General features: G+C 41.2%; 1 protein-coding gene across 1 annotated transcript in view; it reads left to right on the top strand.

Annotated features, from left to right (window-relative positions):
- Positions 1-730: 730 nt before the first annotated feature.
- Positions 731-20,779, top strand: part of LOC115582951 (transient receptor potential cation channel subfamily M member 7-like) — a 62,057-nt gene continuing 42,008 nt past the window's right edge. The window contains exons 1-15 of the mRNA XM_030419207.1: positions 731-748; positions 1,225-1,304; positions 6,325-6,526; positions 6,792-7,005; positions 8,279-8,403; positions 8,551-8,722; positions 13,114-13,288; positions 15,662-15,785; positions 16,084-16,156; positions 17,440-17,540; positions 17,672-17,806; positions 17,893-17,946; positions 18,197-18,337; positions 18,558-18,829; positions 18,915-19,143. Of these exons, the coding sequence (XP_030275067.1) occupies positions 731-748; positions 1,225-1,304; positions 6,325-6,526; positions 6,792-7,005; positions 8,279-8,403; positions 8,551-8,722; positions 13,114-13,288; positions 15,662-15,785; positions 16,084-16,156; positions 17,440-17,540; positions 17,672-17,806; positions 17,893-17,946; positions 18,197-18,337; positions 18,558-18,829; positions 18,915-19,143 (2,115 nt within the window). The remainder of the gene's footprint in view (positions 749-1,224; positions 1,305-6,324; positions 6,527-6,791; positions 7,006-8,278; positions 8,404-8,550; positions 8,723-13,113; positions 13,289-15,661; positions 15,786-16,083; positions 16,157-17,439; positions 17,541-17,671; positions 17,807-17,892; positions 17,947-18,196; positions 18,338-18,557; positions 18,830-18,914; positions 19,144-20,779) is intronic.

Raw genomic sequence — 20,779 nt, 5'->3', positions numbered from 1 at the left:
CTTCCACAAAGACAAGTTATGTTAAAACGAACGAGCAGAGGGGTCATTCCCCGGCAGATCGCACCCATGGGCCACAGTTTATTTCAGAGCTGTGCGAGTGCGGCTGGAAGTGGGGATTTCAGCACCACGGATAGTGCGTGTAAAAAGATTAGACAAACGTTTAAATGTGTTTGCTGCAAGCAAAAATATACTACATAATAAATGAAGATAGTGACAAAGGCCTATTAGCAATAAAAAACAATGAGTTATGTGAATGTGGCCGGTGAGCGGACGGCAGTGTTTGATTTAGGAAGTAATGTAAACTTGAAAATCAATTTCGGAACAGCAGTGTTTAATTTCGGAACGGTGGTGTTTTGAGGGGAGGTTCGGAACAGCGGTGTTTCGGGGGTGTTTCGGAATGGTGGGGTTTTGCAATGGAGGTGTGTCGGAATGTCACTGTGCACCCGGTTAGGACAACAGAGACAGAGCTCCACTTCATCGGACAGAGCACACACACACACACATAAAGAGGACATTTCAGAGCAGCTGGCACTTTCAAGAAGACACGTTTCTCCCCAAGCTGTCTCAGATGTCGGAGAAGACACACTGTTATTGCCAGTAACAAGTCAATGCCACCTTGAATAGCTGCCAAAGTCTGTTCAAACTGAGGGCTTGTCGTGAAAGTTAATAATAATAAAGAGTACGTTTATTATCTCAGACCCTGTTTTGTGAGACTTCTGTACGCGCACTCATGACTCTGCGCTACTCGGTGGGAGTTAAAATGTCTTGGGCCTGTCTGCTGCAGACACTGCTGAAGACTCGTCTCAGCGTTTGTGTTTTATCAGGTATTTCCTGTCTAGTCGCTCCTGCTTTCATGGCACCTGAGATTTGCCTTTTAGGCGTAGATAGTAGGACTACAAAACATTTTTTTAAACTTTTAATGAACTTTTACAGCTAGCTCGAGCAGCTGTAAGTTTCAGGAATAGTTGAAAGGCTTTGGCGTGAAGCAGGTGACAGTGTTTGCAGGTTTCCCTGGAGGCATTGTGCTGGAAGGTGAAACTACAATTGAAATAATGTTTGTACAAGCACTTGATTACTGCACAGAGGAGTTTTGTATTTACAATCCCTGGGGAACAGTTTCCTTAGCAGCTTGAAATTATTAAATGCAAACATAATAGCAGTACGGACAACAAACAAGCAGCTGTCCGCTGCTCATAATAACAAACTGCTTCTCTTTGTCCACAGGCCCAGAAACCCTGGATAGAAAGCACTTTCACCAATAGGGAATGTGTGTACATACTTCCAGTGTCAAAGGACCCCCACAGGTATGTGCTTAGATGTACTGTAGTGCGCCTTGTGGTGATAGCCATGGAAACGCTGTAATTGCATGGTGTGTGTTAAAGAAGGCCCAAACCCTTACCACTACTCTGTCACTGTGATTACAGTGTTAAGTGAGAGGGAAGACCAGCGATGAACCTGTTTCTCTTATCTTCTCCCAGTCTTAAGGATTGGATTTGTGATTAATGTTTTATCAATCCGGCATTTAGGATGTTTGGATTTTCTGAATCCCAATTTAGAAAAATTAGTTTCCCTTAAGCTCACCTTCAGACTTGAAAGTGTGTCAATCCTTGTCATCATGGGTGGTTGTTGGGATTAAAACAAAGTGTCTTTTATTTCAGACGGAGGTGACAACAACTGTTGCTTGCATCAAGCATCACCTATAGCTAGATAGCCAAGTCAATTAAATTTAGTGTCATGATTTGGTTAAAAATCTCTCCAGCTGTCTATTTAATGTTTTTAGTCAACTTGTTTTAAGATGAGTACCCTGTTATATGTGTTTTTCATGTGCTTGATAGCTATATACATGATAGTGTCGTAAAAAAAGAGTGAAGCTAAAGCTGCAAACAGTCAGCATCTATCCTAGCTGATGAAATAAAAGAAAACATGTTGTTCTTGTATTACAATGTATTGTTAGATGCCCCTAGTGTTATAGGAGATTGTTTTTCCGCTCTAATACAACCCTGTTTGCCTGCTTTGCTCACATTCTTTGACAAGACAACTGTTTGCTTTAGTGTTTTATTTTGGAAGCATATGTTTCACTTTTCACAGTACAAGAGAAAGAGAAAAGACAGACCTGCTAACAATAGCCTAAACTCTGATCCACACAGGCAAATGGTATACAGTGGTTGTGCAAGCATGAAAAGTTTTTTTCATGGAAAAACAGAACAATAGTTCTCCTTGGTCTGTGATTCTAGGTTGGGTAATGCTGTAGGTGGTAAGCTTGTTCGGTGAACATGCTAACATAACAAACAAAAGATGGTGCTGTCCAGACCCTTGAGTACCAAATGTAGTTACTACAGCTCCGTGCACAATGTATGTTTAAGTTTAATTGATGCTTTCTCTTCCACACCACCCCTCTCTAGGTTCTCTGTCAATGACCTTGTACTTCATTTCAATTCCAAAATTACAAATGTCATGAATGCCATTGCACCCACTAAAGTGAAGGTGGTCTCTGGTAAGAAAAAATCTCCTTGGAGAAATGCCACGCTTGTCAAGATGGAAAAAAGGGAATGTCGAAAAGCTGAGCGCAGGTGGCGAAAAACAAATCTCCAGGTTCATTTTGACATTTATAAAGAGAGACTTTACATTTTTAATTTAGAATTAAAAAAGTCAAGGCAGTCCTTCTTCTCAGACATTATCACCAAGAACAAAAATAATGCTCGTGCCTTGTTTGCTACTGTCGACAGGTTAACAAACCCTCCTGTGCCAGTAGCAGCTGAACATCTGTCTACCAGGGCCTGTAATGAATTTGCATCATTCTTCACTGCCAAAATTCAGAACATTAGACAAGCGGTCAGTGCCACTCTACCAGGTACTGGAGGTGTGTTGTCGTTTTGTCCACCTAAATCCAACTCTAATACCCTGACACAATTTGATCCAATTAATGACAAAAACCTTCAAGACATTATACAGCATTTGAAGTCTTTCTCCTGCAGCCTGGATATTTTACCAGCAGGGTTCTTCAAAAAAGTTTCAGACTGCATGATTCCAGACCTGCTACAGATTGTTAATACGTCTCTTCTCTCAGGTGTCTTCCCCCAAGCCATTAAGACAGCAGTCATTAAACCACTCCTGAAGAAGAGAACTCTAGACACATCAGTAATGAATAACTATAGGCCCATTTCAAACCTCCCAATTTTAAGTAAAATAATTGAAAAAGCTTTCTTTCAACAGCTGAACAATTACTTAATAATAAATGGCTGTTTTGATGTTTTCCAATCAGGATTTCGACCACATCACAGCACTGAGACGGCCCTCGTTAAGGTCTTCAACGACATTCATTCAAACACAGACAGCGGAAAAATCTCAGTCTTAGTATTACTGGATCTCAGTGCTGCGTTTGACACAGTCGACCATAATATACTACTGGACCGACTGGAAAACTGGGTTGGACTCTCTGGTACAACACTAAAGTGGTTTAAATCTTATCTAAATGAGAGAGACTACTTTGTGTCTATTGGTGACTACACATCTGAACGGATGAAAATGACAAGCGGAGTACCCCAGGGCTCCATTCTGGGGCCTCTACTATTCAACATTTACATGCTCCCTCTAGCTCAAATAATGGAAAACAATGAAATTTGCTACCATAGTTATGCAGATGACACACAAATTTATATAACCATATCACCAGGGGACTATAATCCCATACATACCCTGAGTAGATGCATTGAACAAATCAATGATTGGATGTGTCAGAATTTTCTTCAGTTAAACAAAGATAAGACTGAAATAATTGTTTTTGGATCCAAGGAAGAACGACTTAAAGTCTCTTCTCAGCTTCAGTCTGTAATGTTGAAAACTACAGACCAAGTCAGAAACCTTGGTGTAATTATGGACTCAGACATGAGTTTCAGCAGCCATATTAAGACAGTTACAAAGTCAGCCTACTATCACCTTAAGAATATATCCAGGATAAGAGGGCTTATGTCTCGGCAAGATTTGGAGAAACTTGTTCACGCATTTATCTTCAGCAGACTCGACTACTGTAATGGTGTCCTTACAGGACTCCCTAAAAACTCCATCAGACAGTTGCAGCTGATTCAGAACGCTGCTGCTCGAGTCCTAACAAGAACCAAAAAAGTAGATCACATCACTCCAGTTCTTAGATCTTTACACTGGCTTCCTGTCTATCAAAGAATAGATTTCAAAGTCCTGTTGTTGGTTTATAAAGCATTGAATGGTTTCGGGCCAAAATACATTTCTGATCTGCTGCCGCGTTATGATCCATCCAGACCTCTGAGATCGTCAGGTACCGGTCTGCTTTCAGTCCCCAGAGTCAGAGGTAAACATGGAGAAGCAGCTTTCAGTTATTATGCGCCACATATTTGGAACAAACTCCCTGAAAATTGCAGGTCTGCTCCAACACTCACCTCTTTTAAATCAAGACTTAAAACATTTCTTTTTGCCACTGCTTTTAACTGAAGCAATTCAAGTCTTTGAACTGCATTATTACTCTGACTCTACAGTCTTGTTTCTTTTAAAGCTTCTCTATTTTAGCCTACTTGTTTTGATGTTTGTCTCTTAATGTTGTTGTGTTCTTAAAATGCTATTTTTATTTATTTTTATTATTATTATTAATTTTTTTTTTTATGCAATTTTTAATGTCTTTTAAATGAAATGTTTATGTCTTTTAATGTAATTTGTGTGTGCCTGTAAAGCACTTTGAGTTGCCTTGTGTCTGAATTGTGCTATACAAATAAACTTGCCTTGCCTTGCCTTGCCTTAAGAACATCTCTTAATAAGGAAAAAAACGAGGGGTCCATATGGAAAATGTATTTCTTATTTGTTTAGGGTACAAAGCACAAGACAGGGTTCGTACGGGTGCTTGAAATCCGTGAAAGTGCTTGAATTTCAATGTTGTGTTTTCAAGGTCTGAAAAGTGCTTGGATTTTAGTTTAAGTGCTTGAAAGTGCTTGACATTATGTCTATGCTAATGTCATATACTCTGTCTTTCACAAAATTGGGATCAGACTGGATAGTTTGCTTATTACAAGGAGAAATAAAATCACCAAGAGGACCGTATGTGGAGATGTTTTCTCCTGGACTCCGCTGAGCCTCTCTGCTCCTCTCCGCGACATGCCGGTCTGTGTGTGACCCCCCCCCCTTTCAAAGAGAGCAGGGGCGGTTCTGGGGGGGGGAGGGGGCCAACAGGGGCCATTGCCCCCGTAACTCCGAGTCTGGACCCCCCAGTGCCCCCCCCCCACCCCCCCACCCCGACAGGGAGTCTGCATCAATAATACATTGACAGATTTCTTGCAATGACTTTGTTTTGAAGGGAAAGGCAGAAATAAAGTGTCTCAGCAGTTTACTACCCAGTCAAAATCGCTGAAATTGTAAACACTGCTTTGTCTGAATGAGAGATTTATCTTTTTTTCCGGGTTGTATGTGTCCCCTAACAAAAAAGCCGGCCCAAACCTGGCCTCCCTATTAAAACTGGTCTAGTCAGTAGCCCAGCAGAACTAACCTGTTGAGGCAATGATAGCTCACCTTGTCATTGCTAACCTGGACAGGGATCTTGCTCACACATTTTCTAAAAGATGGAGAATCCACTGTTAAAAGTGGCAGCATATCTTCAACAACATAATCTGCCACAGTCTCCTCACTTCTTGAGGTTCAAGCATCACAGAACAGGAGACTGTTTTTGCTGCTTAGTTTTTTCTCCGCTCTCATCCTCAGTTTGCTTTCTTTTGGTTACTAGCTTAATGTTAGTGTGGCACCGCTCTAGATGTTTCATTAAATTACTTGTGCTGTTACTGGGATTTGTACCGAGTAAAATATATTTTTTGTAATGCCTTACATTACTGCGTTACAGCAAAAAGTAATGCATTACAGTAATTGCATTAATTTGTAATGCGTTACTCCCAACAATGCATTTTGAAACATACAAATTTATGTCAAAAAAGAAAATTACAGGGTGCTCTCAGGTCTCTCCTTGTCTCTGTGCAAGTGTGCCTGAAGAACGCCAAGTGGCTTCCATTTTTTTGGATAAAACTTTGTGTTCTCCTTTAATTTCTAAACTTTTTGCTATTATGAAACATAATTTTAGATGTTTACAGCATAACACAATGTACATAATTGTGATAAAAAGTGAAAAAAATGAGTGTATATATTCCTGTAGATATGTATTTTACCCCAGCGATAAGGTGCTGGAAAAATTTGAAAATGACACTGCTTGAAAAGTGCTTGAATTTGACCTTGAAAAATGTGTACGAACCCTGACAAGAAGAATTGAATAAAAAAATTATTGGATTATCAATCACAAGTGATTCTGTTCACCCTCAGGTGCTGCTGTGGGCAGCTGGTCCGGCAACATGTTGGCTTCACAGCCAGCTTGGCCACGAAGTACTCGGACGTGAAGTTGAGTGAAAACCCCAACCTGCCTGCGGTGGAGAAGTGGTCGGTGGAAAAACACACAGAGGCAAGCCCCTGTGACGCCTATGGTGTCATCAACTTCCAGGGAGGGTCTCACTCATACAGAGCCAAGGTAAGCTTGGCAGGGTTTGATAATTGTTTTACAGATTTGTGAGGAAATTGTCTTGCACAGTTATTGTACTGCATTTCTAGTTGATATTCAAATCTGGTGCTGAAACCATGAGGATCAGCTAATTAGTCAATAAACAGAAAGTTCATGACAGCTGTTTTGGTAATTTATCAATCATTTCACAGATTTTTCTATTAGAAGGGCTTGTTGGTTTCCACTTCTTAAATTGCTGCGTTTCTCTGCTGCTTTTCTTGTGTGAGTCGTGCAGTATGTGCGTTTGTCCCACGACTCGCGGCCGGAGAGCATCCTGCGGCTGATGCTGAAGGAGTGGCAGATGGAGCTTCCTAAAATCCTAATCTCTGTCCATGGAGGAGTTCAGAACTTTGAGCTGCATCCTCGCATCAAGCAGGTTTTGGGTAAGGGCCTCGTCAAAGCTGCAGTCACCACCGGGGCCTGGATTCTCACCGGAGGGGTTAACACAGGTATGTGGTCATAAAGAGATTAGTTTAGTCATCTACTTGCCCCCTGCTGGATGTGTTGTTCCTGGAAAATTGTATAGTTAAGAGAGGTTCCAGGAAAGTCATGAGCTTTCTTATTTCAAGGATTATAGCATTTCTTGATTATCAGAATGTTTTTTTTTGCTAACCCTTAGATGTATTTATTGGGGGGTTTCTGCTGTGTTTCACCTCAGCAAGCCTAAGAGTTAAGGAAACTAGTCTATTTATCTCTTCAGTAGGTAGATAAAGAACATGCAATTTAACTGGCTTGCAGCTCTGTCACAAACTCACAGGTTCACATTCAGTATTAGTAGCTGCTTTATGAGTGGATGTGGTTAAGCTAGTTATGTTATTTTCTACCAAGAAAGGCAAGGCATAAATCTCTGCCATGATTTTACTTTCTTTGCCAGTAGGTGGCACAGATTTCCTTGAACCTACAGGAGTAAAAAATCTTGGCACTGTGGCTCTGCAGGCTTAAAACACTAGCTCGGACTGGTTTTAGGTTCTTGCATCAATGAAATCAAATTCTCTATCTTATTTGAACTGAAAAATGACAAACGAGTGTACTAAAATAAGATAAAAATATTACAGCCAGTATTACAAAGTGATGTTGCAGCTAATAAGTAATTACTTTCCACCTCCTGCGGATTCCCAAAATGAACACTCTCTCGTGCTTAAATTGTACAGCCACCATCGGTATGATGCGCTGATGTAGCAGAAGTTGTAATACCGGGCTCAAAGCGTGTCATTTCACTGTGTGCAGTGGTTCAGGTGTGTCTGCAGCCACAGCGTGGCGTTAAAGATGGTGAGGTTTGATCATAGTGTTTAAATCATTACTCACAGGGTCAATTACCCAGACCAGTGATTACTTTTAATGCCTCCTCTGGCACTCTGGCCAGTTGGGATGGTCTCCTGACTCACAAATTACTGCTGAACCCATGAGATGCATTAGCCGAGGATTGTGATTCACAAGCAACCCCAAGGACTGATGTACTCAATATGGTCTTGCCCTATATGTGGCATTTTGGTCACTGAAGTTCAGGTGTTTTGGCTATTTCTTTTCATATACATGGTTAGTAGGACCTGCAGTATTAACCACACATTTACTGTTCATAGATTTGTACTAAAAGCCAGTTTTATTATTCAGACGCCCAAATTTTAAGCGAGGTATGCCAAAAGGTTAAGTAGCAATATAAACTTACCACTCCAGTTAAAGGAAAAATGTATTTATTGATTGTTTAATGCATCCTTTCTGAAGGTGTGGCGAAGCATGTGGGAGATGCTCTCAAAGAACACTGTTCAAGATCATCAAAGAAAATTTGCACTATCGGGATCGCACCCTGGGGAGTCATTGAAAACAGGAATGATCTCCTCGGCAGAGACGTAAGACAACTGTTACAATCTTTTTGTTATTGATCTTTGTACTTTTATGTTCATTATGACAGAAGTCATTTTTCTTTCCTTTACCCCCCTTCTCCTCTCCTCTCCTGTCCTCTCTCCGCTTACCACTTCTTCATCTTCGCCCTGCAGATTATAGCTCCTTATCAGACGCTGCAGAACCCTCTGAGCAAACTAAATGTTCTCAACAATCTGCACTCTCATTTCCTCTTGGTGGATGATGGGACAGTGGGCAAGTACGGCGCCGAGGTCCGCCTGCGGCGGGAGCTTGAGAAGCACATCACCCTCCAAAGAATACATGCACGTGAGTACAGCCAGCAACTTACATTTCCATATGACTGCTTGGATTCCTGAGAAACAGGAGATTATGTGAGATCAATTAGGATCTGCTGAAACAGTCTGAGTATCGTCTTCAGAGAAAATGCGGTGACATCTTTTGTGTGTCTCACCTATATGCTCATCTCCTCCCAGTCAAAATACCACATTTGATCGATTAAATTACCTAAAATCCATAGCGTCATGTTAAAAACATTTGGCAACTTGAAGTTTTTTTTGTCTCCTGATTATTCTTTGTCGTCATTATATTATTTAAACCTGGACATCAAAAAGATTGAAATGAACTTAAAATGTATGTCACTGTATCTGGTGGCTGATATCCAGTGTTGGGAAGATTACTTTGGAAATGTAGTTGGTTACAATTACAAGTTACCCTGTTGAAAATGTAATAGTAGTGTAACTATTTCAGTTACTTTCTCAAAGTAATGTAACTAATTACATTTGATTACATTTTGATTACTTTTCTTAATTTTGAATGAAATCTCTCAACTGCTAACCATTTTCACAATTTAAGACCTATAGTGTGATAAACCTTTCAGTTCAAAGGTTGAACCATATATTATGAGTCTGACCTTAGGCCTGTACTGTGAAGGAGGCTCACTTCTTCACTAAATGGAGCGACAACGGGCTGATTTCAGCCAAGAGGAGCAGGTTGTTTTAATGGAGAGAGTATGAGGATACAAAAAAAGCCTGATCACAGCCTGAAGGAACATTGTTGCTGCAAATATGACAAGAGGAGGCTGATTTTAATTTCTGACAGCACTACATTGAGCTACTTTTAAATATGAAGCTTTAGAGCAACAACAACTGTTGTTTTAAACTGTGTTTTATATTGTTTTCATATATATACTGATCGCAATTATAAAATGCCAGTGTGTGTTTTATTGAAAGCGAGGCTGGGTGAGCGTATCAAAATAGGTTACAGTGGGTTTTTTTAGGTGCTGTAGCTACAAGCAAATCTCATGTTGTCTCAGTACAAAGACCTTTTTAAATGTGAGAAAACAGAGGAGACCTATTCAAGATTTACTGTGTTAGGCAACACATAACAGTCGAAACAATGAATTTATTCATGGCCACATTAAGTTAAATAATCTGTCTTGCTGCGAGCGCACAACTTCTTTCAGTGGTGACTGACTGTATATAAAAGTAAATAGGCTATAGCCTAATAAATGACCTCGATGCGAGTGGGATCAACAGTTGAGCAACGTATCCCCTCAGCTGAACATTTGTAGGCAGAGACGCGAGAAAGCAAACAGCAGCGGATCAGCGCGATCTCTCCCTCCGTACAAATGCTCCGTTCTGATCCAGCTCCACTGAACTTTCAAAGTAAAGGTACAGGGATACGATTTTTCAAATGTAACTTAAGTTGTAATCATTGAAATTTCCAAAAGCAACTGTAATTTAATTACATATTTTCTCTCAGTAATGTAACGGATTACAATTACGTAAATTTTGTAATTAAATTACGTAACGTCGTTACATGTAATTCGTTACTCCCCAACACTGCTGATATCGATAATATAAGTGCAAATTTAGGGCTGTAATCAACCAAACAAATCCTTGGTCGACTGAAGCCATGAAATTTCGACAAAAAATCTACTAATTGGGGTAATTAAGAATGACAAAAAATTGTTTTTTTCAGCTGAGGAAAATCTCCAAACTTAGGTAAATGGTGTCACAAAATGATTTGGAGCTGATCATTCATGCATTTGTGTCTTCGCGTTTAGCCTATTGTAATAATTTGTTTTCATGTCTGAACAAGTAGGAGCTGTCTCGCCTGCAGTTAGTGCAAAACTCTGCAGCGAGAATTCTGACCCCTCTAATAGGAGGACACACATGTCCCCTATTCTTAAAGCTCTTCATTGGCTGCCATTTTCATCTGGGATCAATTTTAAACTTCTGGTTTTAACTTTCAGAGCTTTGCATGGTCAGGCTCCACCTTACATCAGTGATCTGATCCAGCCTTACACCCCAGCTCGCGCTCTGAGGTCTGTGGATCAGAATCTGCTGATGGTTCCGCTCACTTGTTTCCGGACCAGAGGATCCTTCCAGACTGTTGCTCCCCGGTTTTGGAATGATCTTCTGCTCTCTCTGCGTTCGATAGAGTCTGCTGACTCATTCAAAAGGCAACTTAAGACTTATTTATTTGTGCAGGCCTTTGCTTAATTGTCTTGAGGCTGCTATGATTGTCACTGAGTTGTCTTGGCCAAGTTTAAATTTGTATGTACTGTGTATTGTTTTGTTGTTAAAGTACTTTTGACCCTGGTCTGTGAAAGGCACTGTACAAATAAAGCTTACTTACTTACTTACTAATTAATTAAATAAAATTAATTAAAATTAAACAGAAAGACTAGTAGTCTGTTTGCTTAGGATTAAATAATTTTTTGACCCTATTATTTTGCACTGAAATTAATTATTAATTAATTAAAATGAATGAATTGATAAACCCACTCATCACGTGCATCTGCGCAATATCATAGCCCAGGCGTGATCTGGATGTATCTAGGGGATGCTGCTGTTGCAGGCTGCTGCGCCTGCAGATATAAAACGATTATTAGACTAAAACATTGAAATATGCCAATTCTGATATGTTCATATACTTAAAACGGATGCAGCAACCTAACGCAGACAAGTCAGCTTACAGTTTTTAGATGATATGCCATATTTGTAGTCGAGCTGTGATATCCAGACTGTTGTTTGCAAACTTTGCATTCAACGTTTTTTCCATTTGCTATTTTTATAAAATGCTGCCACACTGCTGATGTCTTTGACATGGTAGAATTGGAATGACTGTAAATGAAACACTTGAAAATAGATAAATATTTGACAAACCACCGGACCTAGGCCTTCTAGTACATTCTTAGTCTGTTTGTCTGTAGTGGGTTGGGCTAATCCAAAATAGTGTACAACATGTTTTGCATGCTGCTTTTGTTCTCCTTCTCCTCCTTCTTTCTCTGTGTTTTTGGCAGTACCAACTGTAAAGTTGCATGACACCACCTACTGCATCAGAGTATGCAAATGCTGTGCTTAAAGGGCAACTCCACCACTTTTCTTGAGGTGCATATGTGAAAAGAGTAGTGTAAAGCCTTTTGTGGCTCCAAAAGAGGCTACATGTAATCTGAATAATTGCCATGTCACTCTTTTACATGACGTTTACATGACACTCAAGAAAACCGAATTACTTGGTTAGTCCGACTATACACCTTAGTCTGACTAAAATCAGACCGGATCAGATTTCTCATAGTCAAATTAAAACACCCAGATTATTCGATTGATAGTCGCATTACTCCTGCATGTATACGTTCCATCAGATCGGATCAGATTTTGCGTTCTGCGCAGGCGCTGGAAGAAGTAGGACGGCGGTGGCTCCTTTCCTCCAAAATCACAGTAAGAAAGAGCACCATTGTGCCCCTAGTTTGTGTAATTATCATGTACACCATATACGAAGTGTACAGAGATGTAGCTTTGTCTCGCTCTTCGTACGCCATCTTTCTTAAATGCCGAGGCAGCTGGTGACGTAAAGAGGTCAGCCAGAGATGTTTCTGTTACCACTAGTTGAAATGGGTACAGCGCCATCTAGCTTACCGGGGTATGACATGCTGACAGGACAATAATCTGATTTTCTCACTGGCATGTATACTCGGATAACTGCAGTTGTCTTGTTGAGTAGCATAGTCGAACTATGGCTGTAATCTGACTAAGATGTGCATGTAAACGCACTGATTCAGTAGCTTAATTGCATTGTGGGTAATTTTGGTGGGGAAAGGGAAGAAGAATATGTGACATAAAAAAAGTGATATCTCAGTTTCTGCTGTATCCATTTTGATTATTTGTTTTTTGAGTCGTCCGCAACAAGTTCAGTAGTGTTACAGCTTTACAGCCATTGAGTGACATCACTGAACGTAATTTATCTGATTACATGCAGCTTCCTCTGGACCCATAAAAGACTTTATTATTTTATTTTCACATATTCCCCAAGATCTGCACACGGTTACGACTACGAGTATGAGTTACTGTTTAAGTTCTTACAAGCAACTTGGCTTCATAAGTGCTACAAACAGATGTTGTTGAGCAGTTATTTAGCACATCACATCATGAATACCTACAGCATATTAGACATAGCAGTGAATTATCATTACATACCCTACAGACAGGAGTAGACTGTGAGGTGCAATCATTGTGAAGTCAGTGTGTCTTTGCTTGGTAGAAAGTAGGTGATAACAGTGGACTGGCAGTTATCATCTCAGCCTCTTTCAAACTGTCACTTGGGTGGAGCTGTTTTATGTGATTAGAGCTGAAGTGAATGATGGAACCATGACATGACACACGCTCTTTTTGTTCTTTTGTTGTTACTCGTAGGAGTCCGTCAGGGTGTTCCCGTCGTGGCCGTCATCTTTGAGGGGGGTCCTAATGTGATCCTGACCGTGCTGGAGTACCTTCAGGAGAGCCCTCCCGTCCCAGTGGTGGTGTGTGAGGGGACCGGCCTCGCTGCTGATATACTGGCCTACGTCCACAAGCACACAGAGGAGGGAGGGTACGACGCGCGCGCACACACACACACACACACAAACAAACAAATGTAGAGGAAAAGTAGGTGGGGAAAGACAATGAGCAAACAAACAAAAAAAAGAATTTGACACTACAGAAGTATTTATTCGATTAGGGTATAATGAAGGAACAGTAATATTAATATTTATCATGACACACCTGACAATGAATCAAATAACATTTTGTGAAATTAAGATTTCAGCACTTGTTCTCTTCAAGAACATTTATAGAAGATTCATAAACTAAAATGGCAGTACGATAGTGTTTGTGATGACTTATTTACTGTGTTTTCAGACAGAGATGTTACTTGTTTTTCCCATTTCCTTTAATGTGAGGGTCATTCGTGGCGCTCATCTATTTTTGTCCTAGAAGGATTTCTAACAACCTAACCACAGCCCAGTGTGTTATAAAACAGAGTGCCGTTAAAAGCAATCTGTTGACAGGTTTCATCAGCAAGGATATTTGCAGGTACTGCTGCAAAATATTCACCATGTAACTCAGTGAGAACATGTTTTATCTTATAAAATGGTTAGCGCACATGCCACATACGCGGCCGACCCCGGTTCGATTCCGGCCGGAGGTCCTTTGCTGCATGTCACATCCCCCTCTCGCTCCCATATTTCCTATCTGTCTACTGCTTAATAAAGGTGTCTATGCCGTAAAAAAAATCTTTAAAAAAAAAAAAATCTTAAAAAAAAAATTAAATAAAATGCTCTATGCTCTAATTTGTGTAAAAACTTCTCAGTGATCCAATATAAGGCTCCAGTTTTACTGCCAGTCTATGGCATGTGATGCTTCAGTTTAGGATGTATCTCTCTGTAGGTCTCGGCTTACTTAACTGTGAATATGAGCTTCATTAGTCCAAGCATAAAAAGGTGGAGGAAATGTGTACAGATGCAAATCAGCAAGGTTTGATTTAGGTTTATAGGTCAACTGTAGACAAGTTTATCTATGAAGCCTAAATCTCTGGAGAAATATTTAAAAAATCACAAAATATGCAGTAAAACAAGCTGCAATCAATCATCTCCAATAGTACTTCATTGTATAACTAACCTTATTTTACGTTACAGAACCCTGGCAGTTGAGGTCAAACTGATATATTTTATTTGCAAATTATGAATCTAAATTTAACTAATTACAATAGTTTTATCTCACACTGATAAACTAATGTAAGCCATCTTGGATGTAAGATTTTAAAAAGTGTTATAATCAGTGCAGGAATTTCCCCTCATGCCCTCATGCCCTCGCAAATTGGCCTTGTGCCCCTGAAAAAAATATCTGCCCTAAGGCCACAGCGGCCTTGATGCCCTGCCCGCACTGCCCTAGTTGATTTTGCAGTTTTTTCCTCTGCCTCTTCCCTGTCAACACGGCTTTGAACACCAGCGTCTTTTGCGGAAAAAATGCGTCTTTTTATGACATTCTGGCAACATCAAATGAGACGATATCTAAGTTTTATCTACTATTTTATGTTTTTTGGGACTTAAGGTCCATTGTGTTAATACGGTATGTCAAAATGAAAAAAATAACTGTACAGTCACACATGTGAGGTTGTGCTGAAAATAATGACACCAAGCAAGGCAAGGTAAATAGTTTTTAAGTTGAAATATTATGGCAAAATCAAAAATAGTCAAAAACGGCCAATTATACCCTGGAATATCAGATGTCACAACAAACCTAAATATCCCTGACGTCCCACCTTCAAATACAGCCTCATTTGGCCATCCATGAAAAAGCTACTTAACCTCCCACTTTTCTATAGGAATACATCCTTCCTACGGGCAATGCACTAGTAGTCTGTGGATTATAGAACGGATAGCTGCCGTTTACTCTATTTTGATATGTTAATTCTCTGACTTATTTTGCGGTTCCACTGGTACAGATATTTATACATTCTTAGTCCTTAAATTAAATTCATTATGGACGTGGACTTAAAATCATTGTTTGCTGCCCTGGCTTTTGGCCTTTGTGCCCTCAAATAATTGACATCCCAAAAGGCCAAGTGGCCTTGCCCCTAAAATGATGAAATTCCAGGCCTGGTTATAATCAAGCTGCTAGTCGTGCTGTCATTTTTGTTTTAGCAGGACTAGTTGGAAGGAAATACAACAGTCTTAACTTCTGTAATTAAAAGGCTCAGCCAAATTTGAAGTCCTGGCGCCATGTGTTGTGTTCAGGGACAATGCAAAACATGTTGTCCTGTGTTGTTGACATAATATTTTGACTTTAAAGGCCTCTAAGGAGTTCACTGTGAAGGATATTTAGACAGACATGCTGGAATCAAACCTATACTTCTAGCGTTTTATAGCCGTGTGGGTTTTGAGAAGCGTGACTGTAATCATGTTATACTGTAATTCTTCTGCAGAAGACTTCCTGATGGAGTGGAGACTGACATTATCGCAACCATTAAGAAAACCTTCAACTTCAGTCAGAGCGATGCCATCCACCTCTTTCAGACTTTGATGGAGTGCATGAAGAGCAAAGAACTGGTACATTCATGCACATTCATCACGTGTCCACTTTTTATATCTCCATTTCAATGACAGTGGAATAAATCCTGGTCAGTGTTGCTTAAGAAACTTCCTGAAACACAAAAACTTCAAGAGAAGTAAAAGGAAATGAATCTGCTGTCAACTCAATGAAGCAGTTCTGGCACTGCCACTGAGACGACTGTGAATTTCTTCGGTTTTGTGTTTGTAAATTAATGATTCACATATCACAAACCCATGAAACATCTGGAGAATGTCTGCGGGAAAAATAAGTGCTATCTTGTTTCCTGGAAAACAGTTAACTGTGTTCCACATCAGCTCCGAGGAACGCCAGTACCTTGACGTAGCCATTCTGAGGGCTTTACTCCAAGGTTAGTGCCTGACTTATTTGTTTGATAGAGTAAAAGTCATAAGTTCCACATCAGCTCTAAGGAACACCAACCCCGTGACTGAAAAAGCCCACTCAGGCAAATATTTGTCGGCCTGAGGCGCAGTCACCTTGGTGAAACAGTAACTCATCCTCAAAAGGCTAAGCTGCAAAACTCTCAGGGCTCTTGAAGACTATTGAGTGCTGCCGTTTCTCTCGTCCATCATGATTCAATTCATTTAACAGGCAGGATATGAAATGGGAAGTTAAGAGGTAAAGCTGGTGCTGAATATACTGTAGAATACTTGGCGTGAATGCTGAGGTTATTTTGCCCGCCGGAAAGGGAGGGGTGATGAAGCGAATATTCAGTCCAGCAGACAGGCATTGTTTGTAAGTCACAGTTAGTCTACCCAGGAATCCGCATTTCCGCGATCGTGGAAATTACCACAGATTTCTCGGCCGTCTGTGGATTCAAAGACCTTCTGCGGAATATCACATTTTGCATGTAGTTTTCATTCCGGCCGCGGTTTGCGACCGGTGACCACCATGAGCAATCTCAATAAATGCACTTAGTCATGGAGCGACTTATCCGACCCAACCCCCTGACTGCAAGTAACTTCAAGCTTGCAAATATTACAGTGGCTGAAACAGTATAAAGAACTACACAAGGATGGGGCAAGCTATTTTGCACACCATGCAACAAAGTCCTGAATCATAGAAGAAATTCAACAATAAGAGACCACTTGTCTTCCGCTTATCATCTGAAGCGAAAGATTGAAACTCCTGCAGACATTGCTGCCGCGGAATCAATAATTGCTCTCCGCGGAATTTAAACTTTTTGCCTGCAGATTCCTGGGGGGACTACACAGTTTATGATACGCCATGTTATCATGGGGGTGAGAGGTGAGAGAGAGAGGGGGAAGGAACCAGGCCCTCTGATGAGGAGAAGGGGGTGAGGAGAAAGGGGTGCATGAGGGGGAGTTGAACACAGACACACAGACAGGGCCTCCTGCTGTGGAAGAGGCGAAGGACATGTTCCTACAATTCAGATGGTTCCTAGTGGAGAATACGGCAGATTACTGAGGAGGAGGGATTTAATTTGTTGTCTAATCTGCTGTGTATTAGTGTGTCATTGACTGTATTACTGCCCTGGCCCTGCTCTAAAACCCCCTCTAATCCTGCTAGCTGGCTAACAGGAGATACACAGTTAACGAGGCTTTACTTGCCTGGAAATTCATATCTGTTTATGGGTGCATGTTTACTCACGGCTTTACCTGTGTATTTCAGGCACAAACGCGACTGCCTTCGATCAGCTGGTCCTGACTCTGGTCTGGGATCGGGTAGACATTGCCAAGAATCATGTGTTTGTGTATGGACAGCAGCTCCTGGTACGTGTGCATGGTTTGTTATTTTTTGACATTCGGCTGTATTCTCCCTCATCATGTTTGTTTTATAAATAATAATTTGCCGTAAAAGTATGCTTCATAACAGCATGTTTATCTTTTGTTTGTGTGTTTAGGTGAGCTCTCTGGAGCAAGCAATGCTGGATGCGCTCATGATGGACAGGGTGGATTTTGTCAAGCTGCTCATAGAAAACGGCGTGAGCATGCACCGCTTCCTGACAATCAGTCGGCTGGAGGAGCTCTACAACATGGTAATGTGATGACACGTGCGCCAGAATAAAAGCGATCGACCATCTGTCAAGAAGGGTTGTTAATGTTTTTCTATCTTCTGTTCTAGAAACAACCAAGCAGCAACCCAACTCTCCTGCAACTGGTCAGAGACATCAAACAGGTAGAATTTGTCTCCTTCGTATCAATTTTATCAGCAGTGTTTCAGCAGGGGCATGCGCTAGAAAGGCAGAAATATTAATCAATGTATGGGAAACACAGAAGGTGTTTTAAGGTTTTAAGGTGCGGCGGCTTTTATTTTGCCGTGGCGGTGCGCCACAGTCAGTTACATGTAGGAGAAACCCTGAACAGTTAACTTTAACCCGTCTCTTCAGTCTCATGCATAATTTTGTTTCTGTGTCTTTTCCCTGTAGAGTCATCTGCCTCCAAACTATAAGATCACTTTAATTGATGTGGGCCTGGTTATTGAGTACCTGATGGGTGGGACTTACAGGTGCAACTACACCAGGAAACACTTCAGGATTATTTACAACAATCTCCATGGCAGCAACAGGGTGCATTTGAACTTTTGCATTTTCTGGGAATTCTTTGTAGAAATGTAAAAAAAATGTTTTATGTTGTTTTATCAAAACTGCTCAGCCATACAGACCCAATATAATCTCCTCCAATACAATTAAAGGAATGAGGCTGATGAAAACCTGTCTCATCTAAGGAGGTACTGTAAAATGGGAAAAAATAAAAGTTTGCTTCTTCTGTTCTTCCACCCCCTCCTAGCTTGAGTCCACCGCCGAGCAGAACAAAAAGAGAAGCAAAAAAGAGATTGTAGACGACCCAGAGATGCAGCAGTTTCCCTACCCTTTCAACGAGCTGCTGGTGTGGGCTTTGCTGATGAAGAGGCAGAAAATGTCGCTCTTATTCTGGCAGCACGGCGAGGAGAACATGGCGAAGGCACTGGTGGCCTGTAAGCTCTGCCAGTCTATGGACTACAAGGCCAATAAGAGCGACGTGGTGGACGACACCTCAGGGGAGCTCAAGGAGTACTCGAAGTATGTCTTTGTGTGGCTATGATTACATGTTCTCCCATCACTGAGTAAAGGTCTGAACTGAATCTTCTGTCCTGACGTATTTCAGTGAGTTTGGCACATTGGCGGTGGACCTGCTGGAGCAGTCGTTCAGGCAGGATGAGACCATGGCAATGAAGCTGCTCACCTGTGAGCTGAAGAACTGGAGCAACTCCACCTGCTTGAAGTTGGCCGTCTCCTCCCACCTGCGGCAATTTGTGGCTCACACCTGCACCCAGATGCTGCTGTCAGACATGTGGATGGGAAGGCTGAACATGCGCAAGAACTCCTGGTACAAGGTTCGTGTTCCATTTAGATTTTATTTCTGGTAACAAACAAGAATCTCGGGGAGTGTGTGTGTGCATGAATCAGTGTGTTGTCTGTGGGCAGCCTAATGCAAATATTAAGCCGTTCTGTATTGGTTTAAAGTGAAACTCTCGCCAAAAAGCAACCAAGGCTTTATTTATGATTGAATATGAGTCAAACCTTTGTGTAAACGCATAATTATGCATAATTTACTGCAGTTACGTTTTGAACCAAGCCAATTTTCAATGGGGTGCAGGGGCATTCATCAAAATCGCTATTTTTAAAACATTAAGAGGGCTCGACACCACATGAAACTTTGCTCGTAGTATCACCAAGGTCTCTTTGCATGAACACGAGCATTGCGAACATTGTTTGTGTACACAAAGGTTATTATAGTTTTGAAATTTTCATTAGTTTTTATTTTTATTTATTTTTTCATTTTTTTATTTCAGTTTAGTTTTAGTTAGTTCAACAAATGATTTAGTAGTTTTTATTTTGTTTTTATTTTGAGAAATTGACTAGTTTCAGTTTAGTTTTTATTTACTTTTAGTCTTAGTTTTAGTTTTTCAGGTATTAAGAGAAAGCCTTGACTAGTAGACGCTGAAAAGGATGAAAGAATGTGTGACACCCAATATGATCATCACCGTTATGAAATCTCTATGAAAATGGTCTCCATTGTGGATAGGACTAACAAACATGCATATTCACACACACAGGCACACATACCACTCTCACCACATATCTTTAGTGCAATACCTTTTTGAGGAACAAGCGTTATTCAAGAGAAGTCGTAGTCCGATTTCTCAGACCCAACGATAGAAGTCCACACATAGAGAAAATGCGCTCCACAAATGCTTGGGAGGCAGGGGCACTGACTAAATGTAAAGCCACTGGGGCAAGTCTTGAATAAATGGCTTCCCTTGACCTCTAGAAATCCATATATCACCATTGCAATCCGGATGTCAGAGGACGCTGGCATGAATATCGCTGCTTCTCAATCCTTAGCAAAACTGATTTTTTCTGTTGGAAAAAGAAAACCAAAGTTGTCCCTCCAAGTTCTGGGGCTGTGTTATTAACTTTGAAGGCTGCACACCAAAACCATCCGTGGACTCACCTTTCTCCGGTGATCAGCTGTTAGCCTTGCTGGTCAGCTGTTAGCCTAGCAACGCTAACTTTCAAACCGATGCACTCAATACTCCGTGGGCTGTCCATCACTGCTCCGCTGGTCCTCCTTCCACCACAACCTCTCGGTTATTCACCACTGGGCTCCTTCTCCTGCTGCTGTGTTCTCCCCCGGCTCGCGGCAATGTTGGATGGTCACTGCTCCGCCGTTGCTGGCGGGGTCTTCAGGTGTTCAGCACAGGAGCTCCTGGACCTCTGCTATCACTTCACCTAGGCTCCATCACTGGGATTGGATCTCTTGGTCTCCTGCGTCGTCCCGCTGTGTGCTCAGGGCCTCCAGATGCAAGTTTGTTGTTTATACGACAGTGGCGGCGGCGGCGGTCAGTCATGCGTTTGCAAGGCACCTGGTAACAGAAAACCGCCGGCGGTAGCAGTTATCTGTCATGGCAGCACCCATAGGCTTCTGAAGAAACGGGTGAATACGGACGGTGCCATTCCATGGTGCTG

The sequence above is a fragment of the Sparus aurata genome, chromosome 6 (assembly GCF_900880675.1).
Source record: "Sparus aurata chromosome 6, fSpaAur1.1, whole genome shotgun sequence".
Classification (NCBI taxonomy): Eukaryota; Metazoa; Chordata; class Actinopteri; order Spariformes; family Sparidae; genus Sparus; species Sparus aurata.
This window is presented reverse-complemented; position numbering and strand designations above follow the sequence as displayed.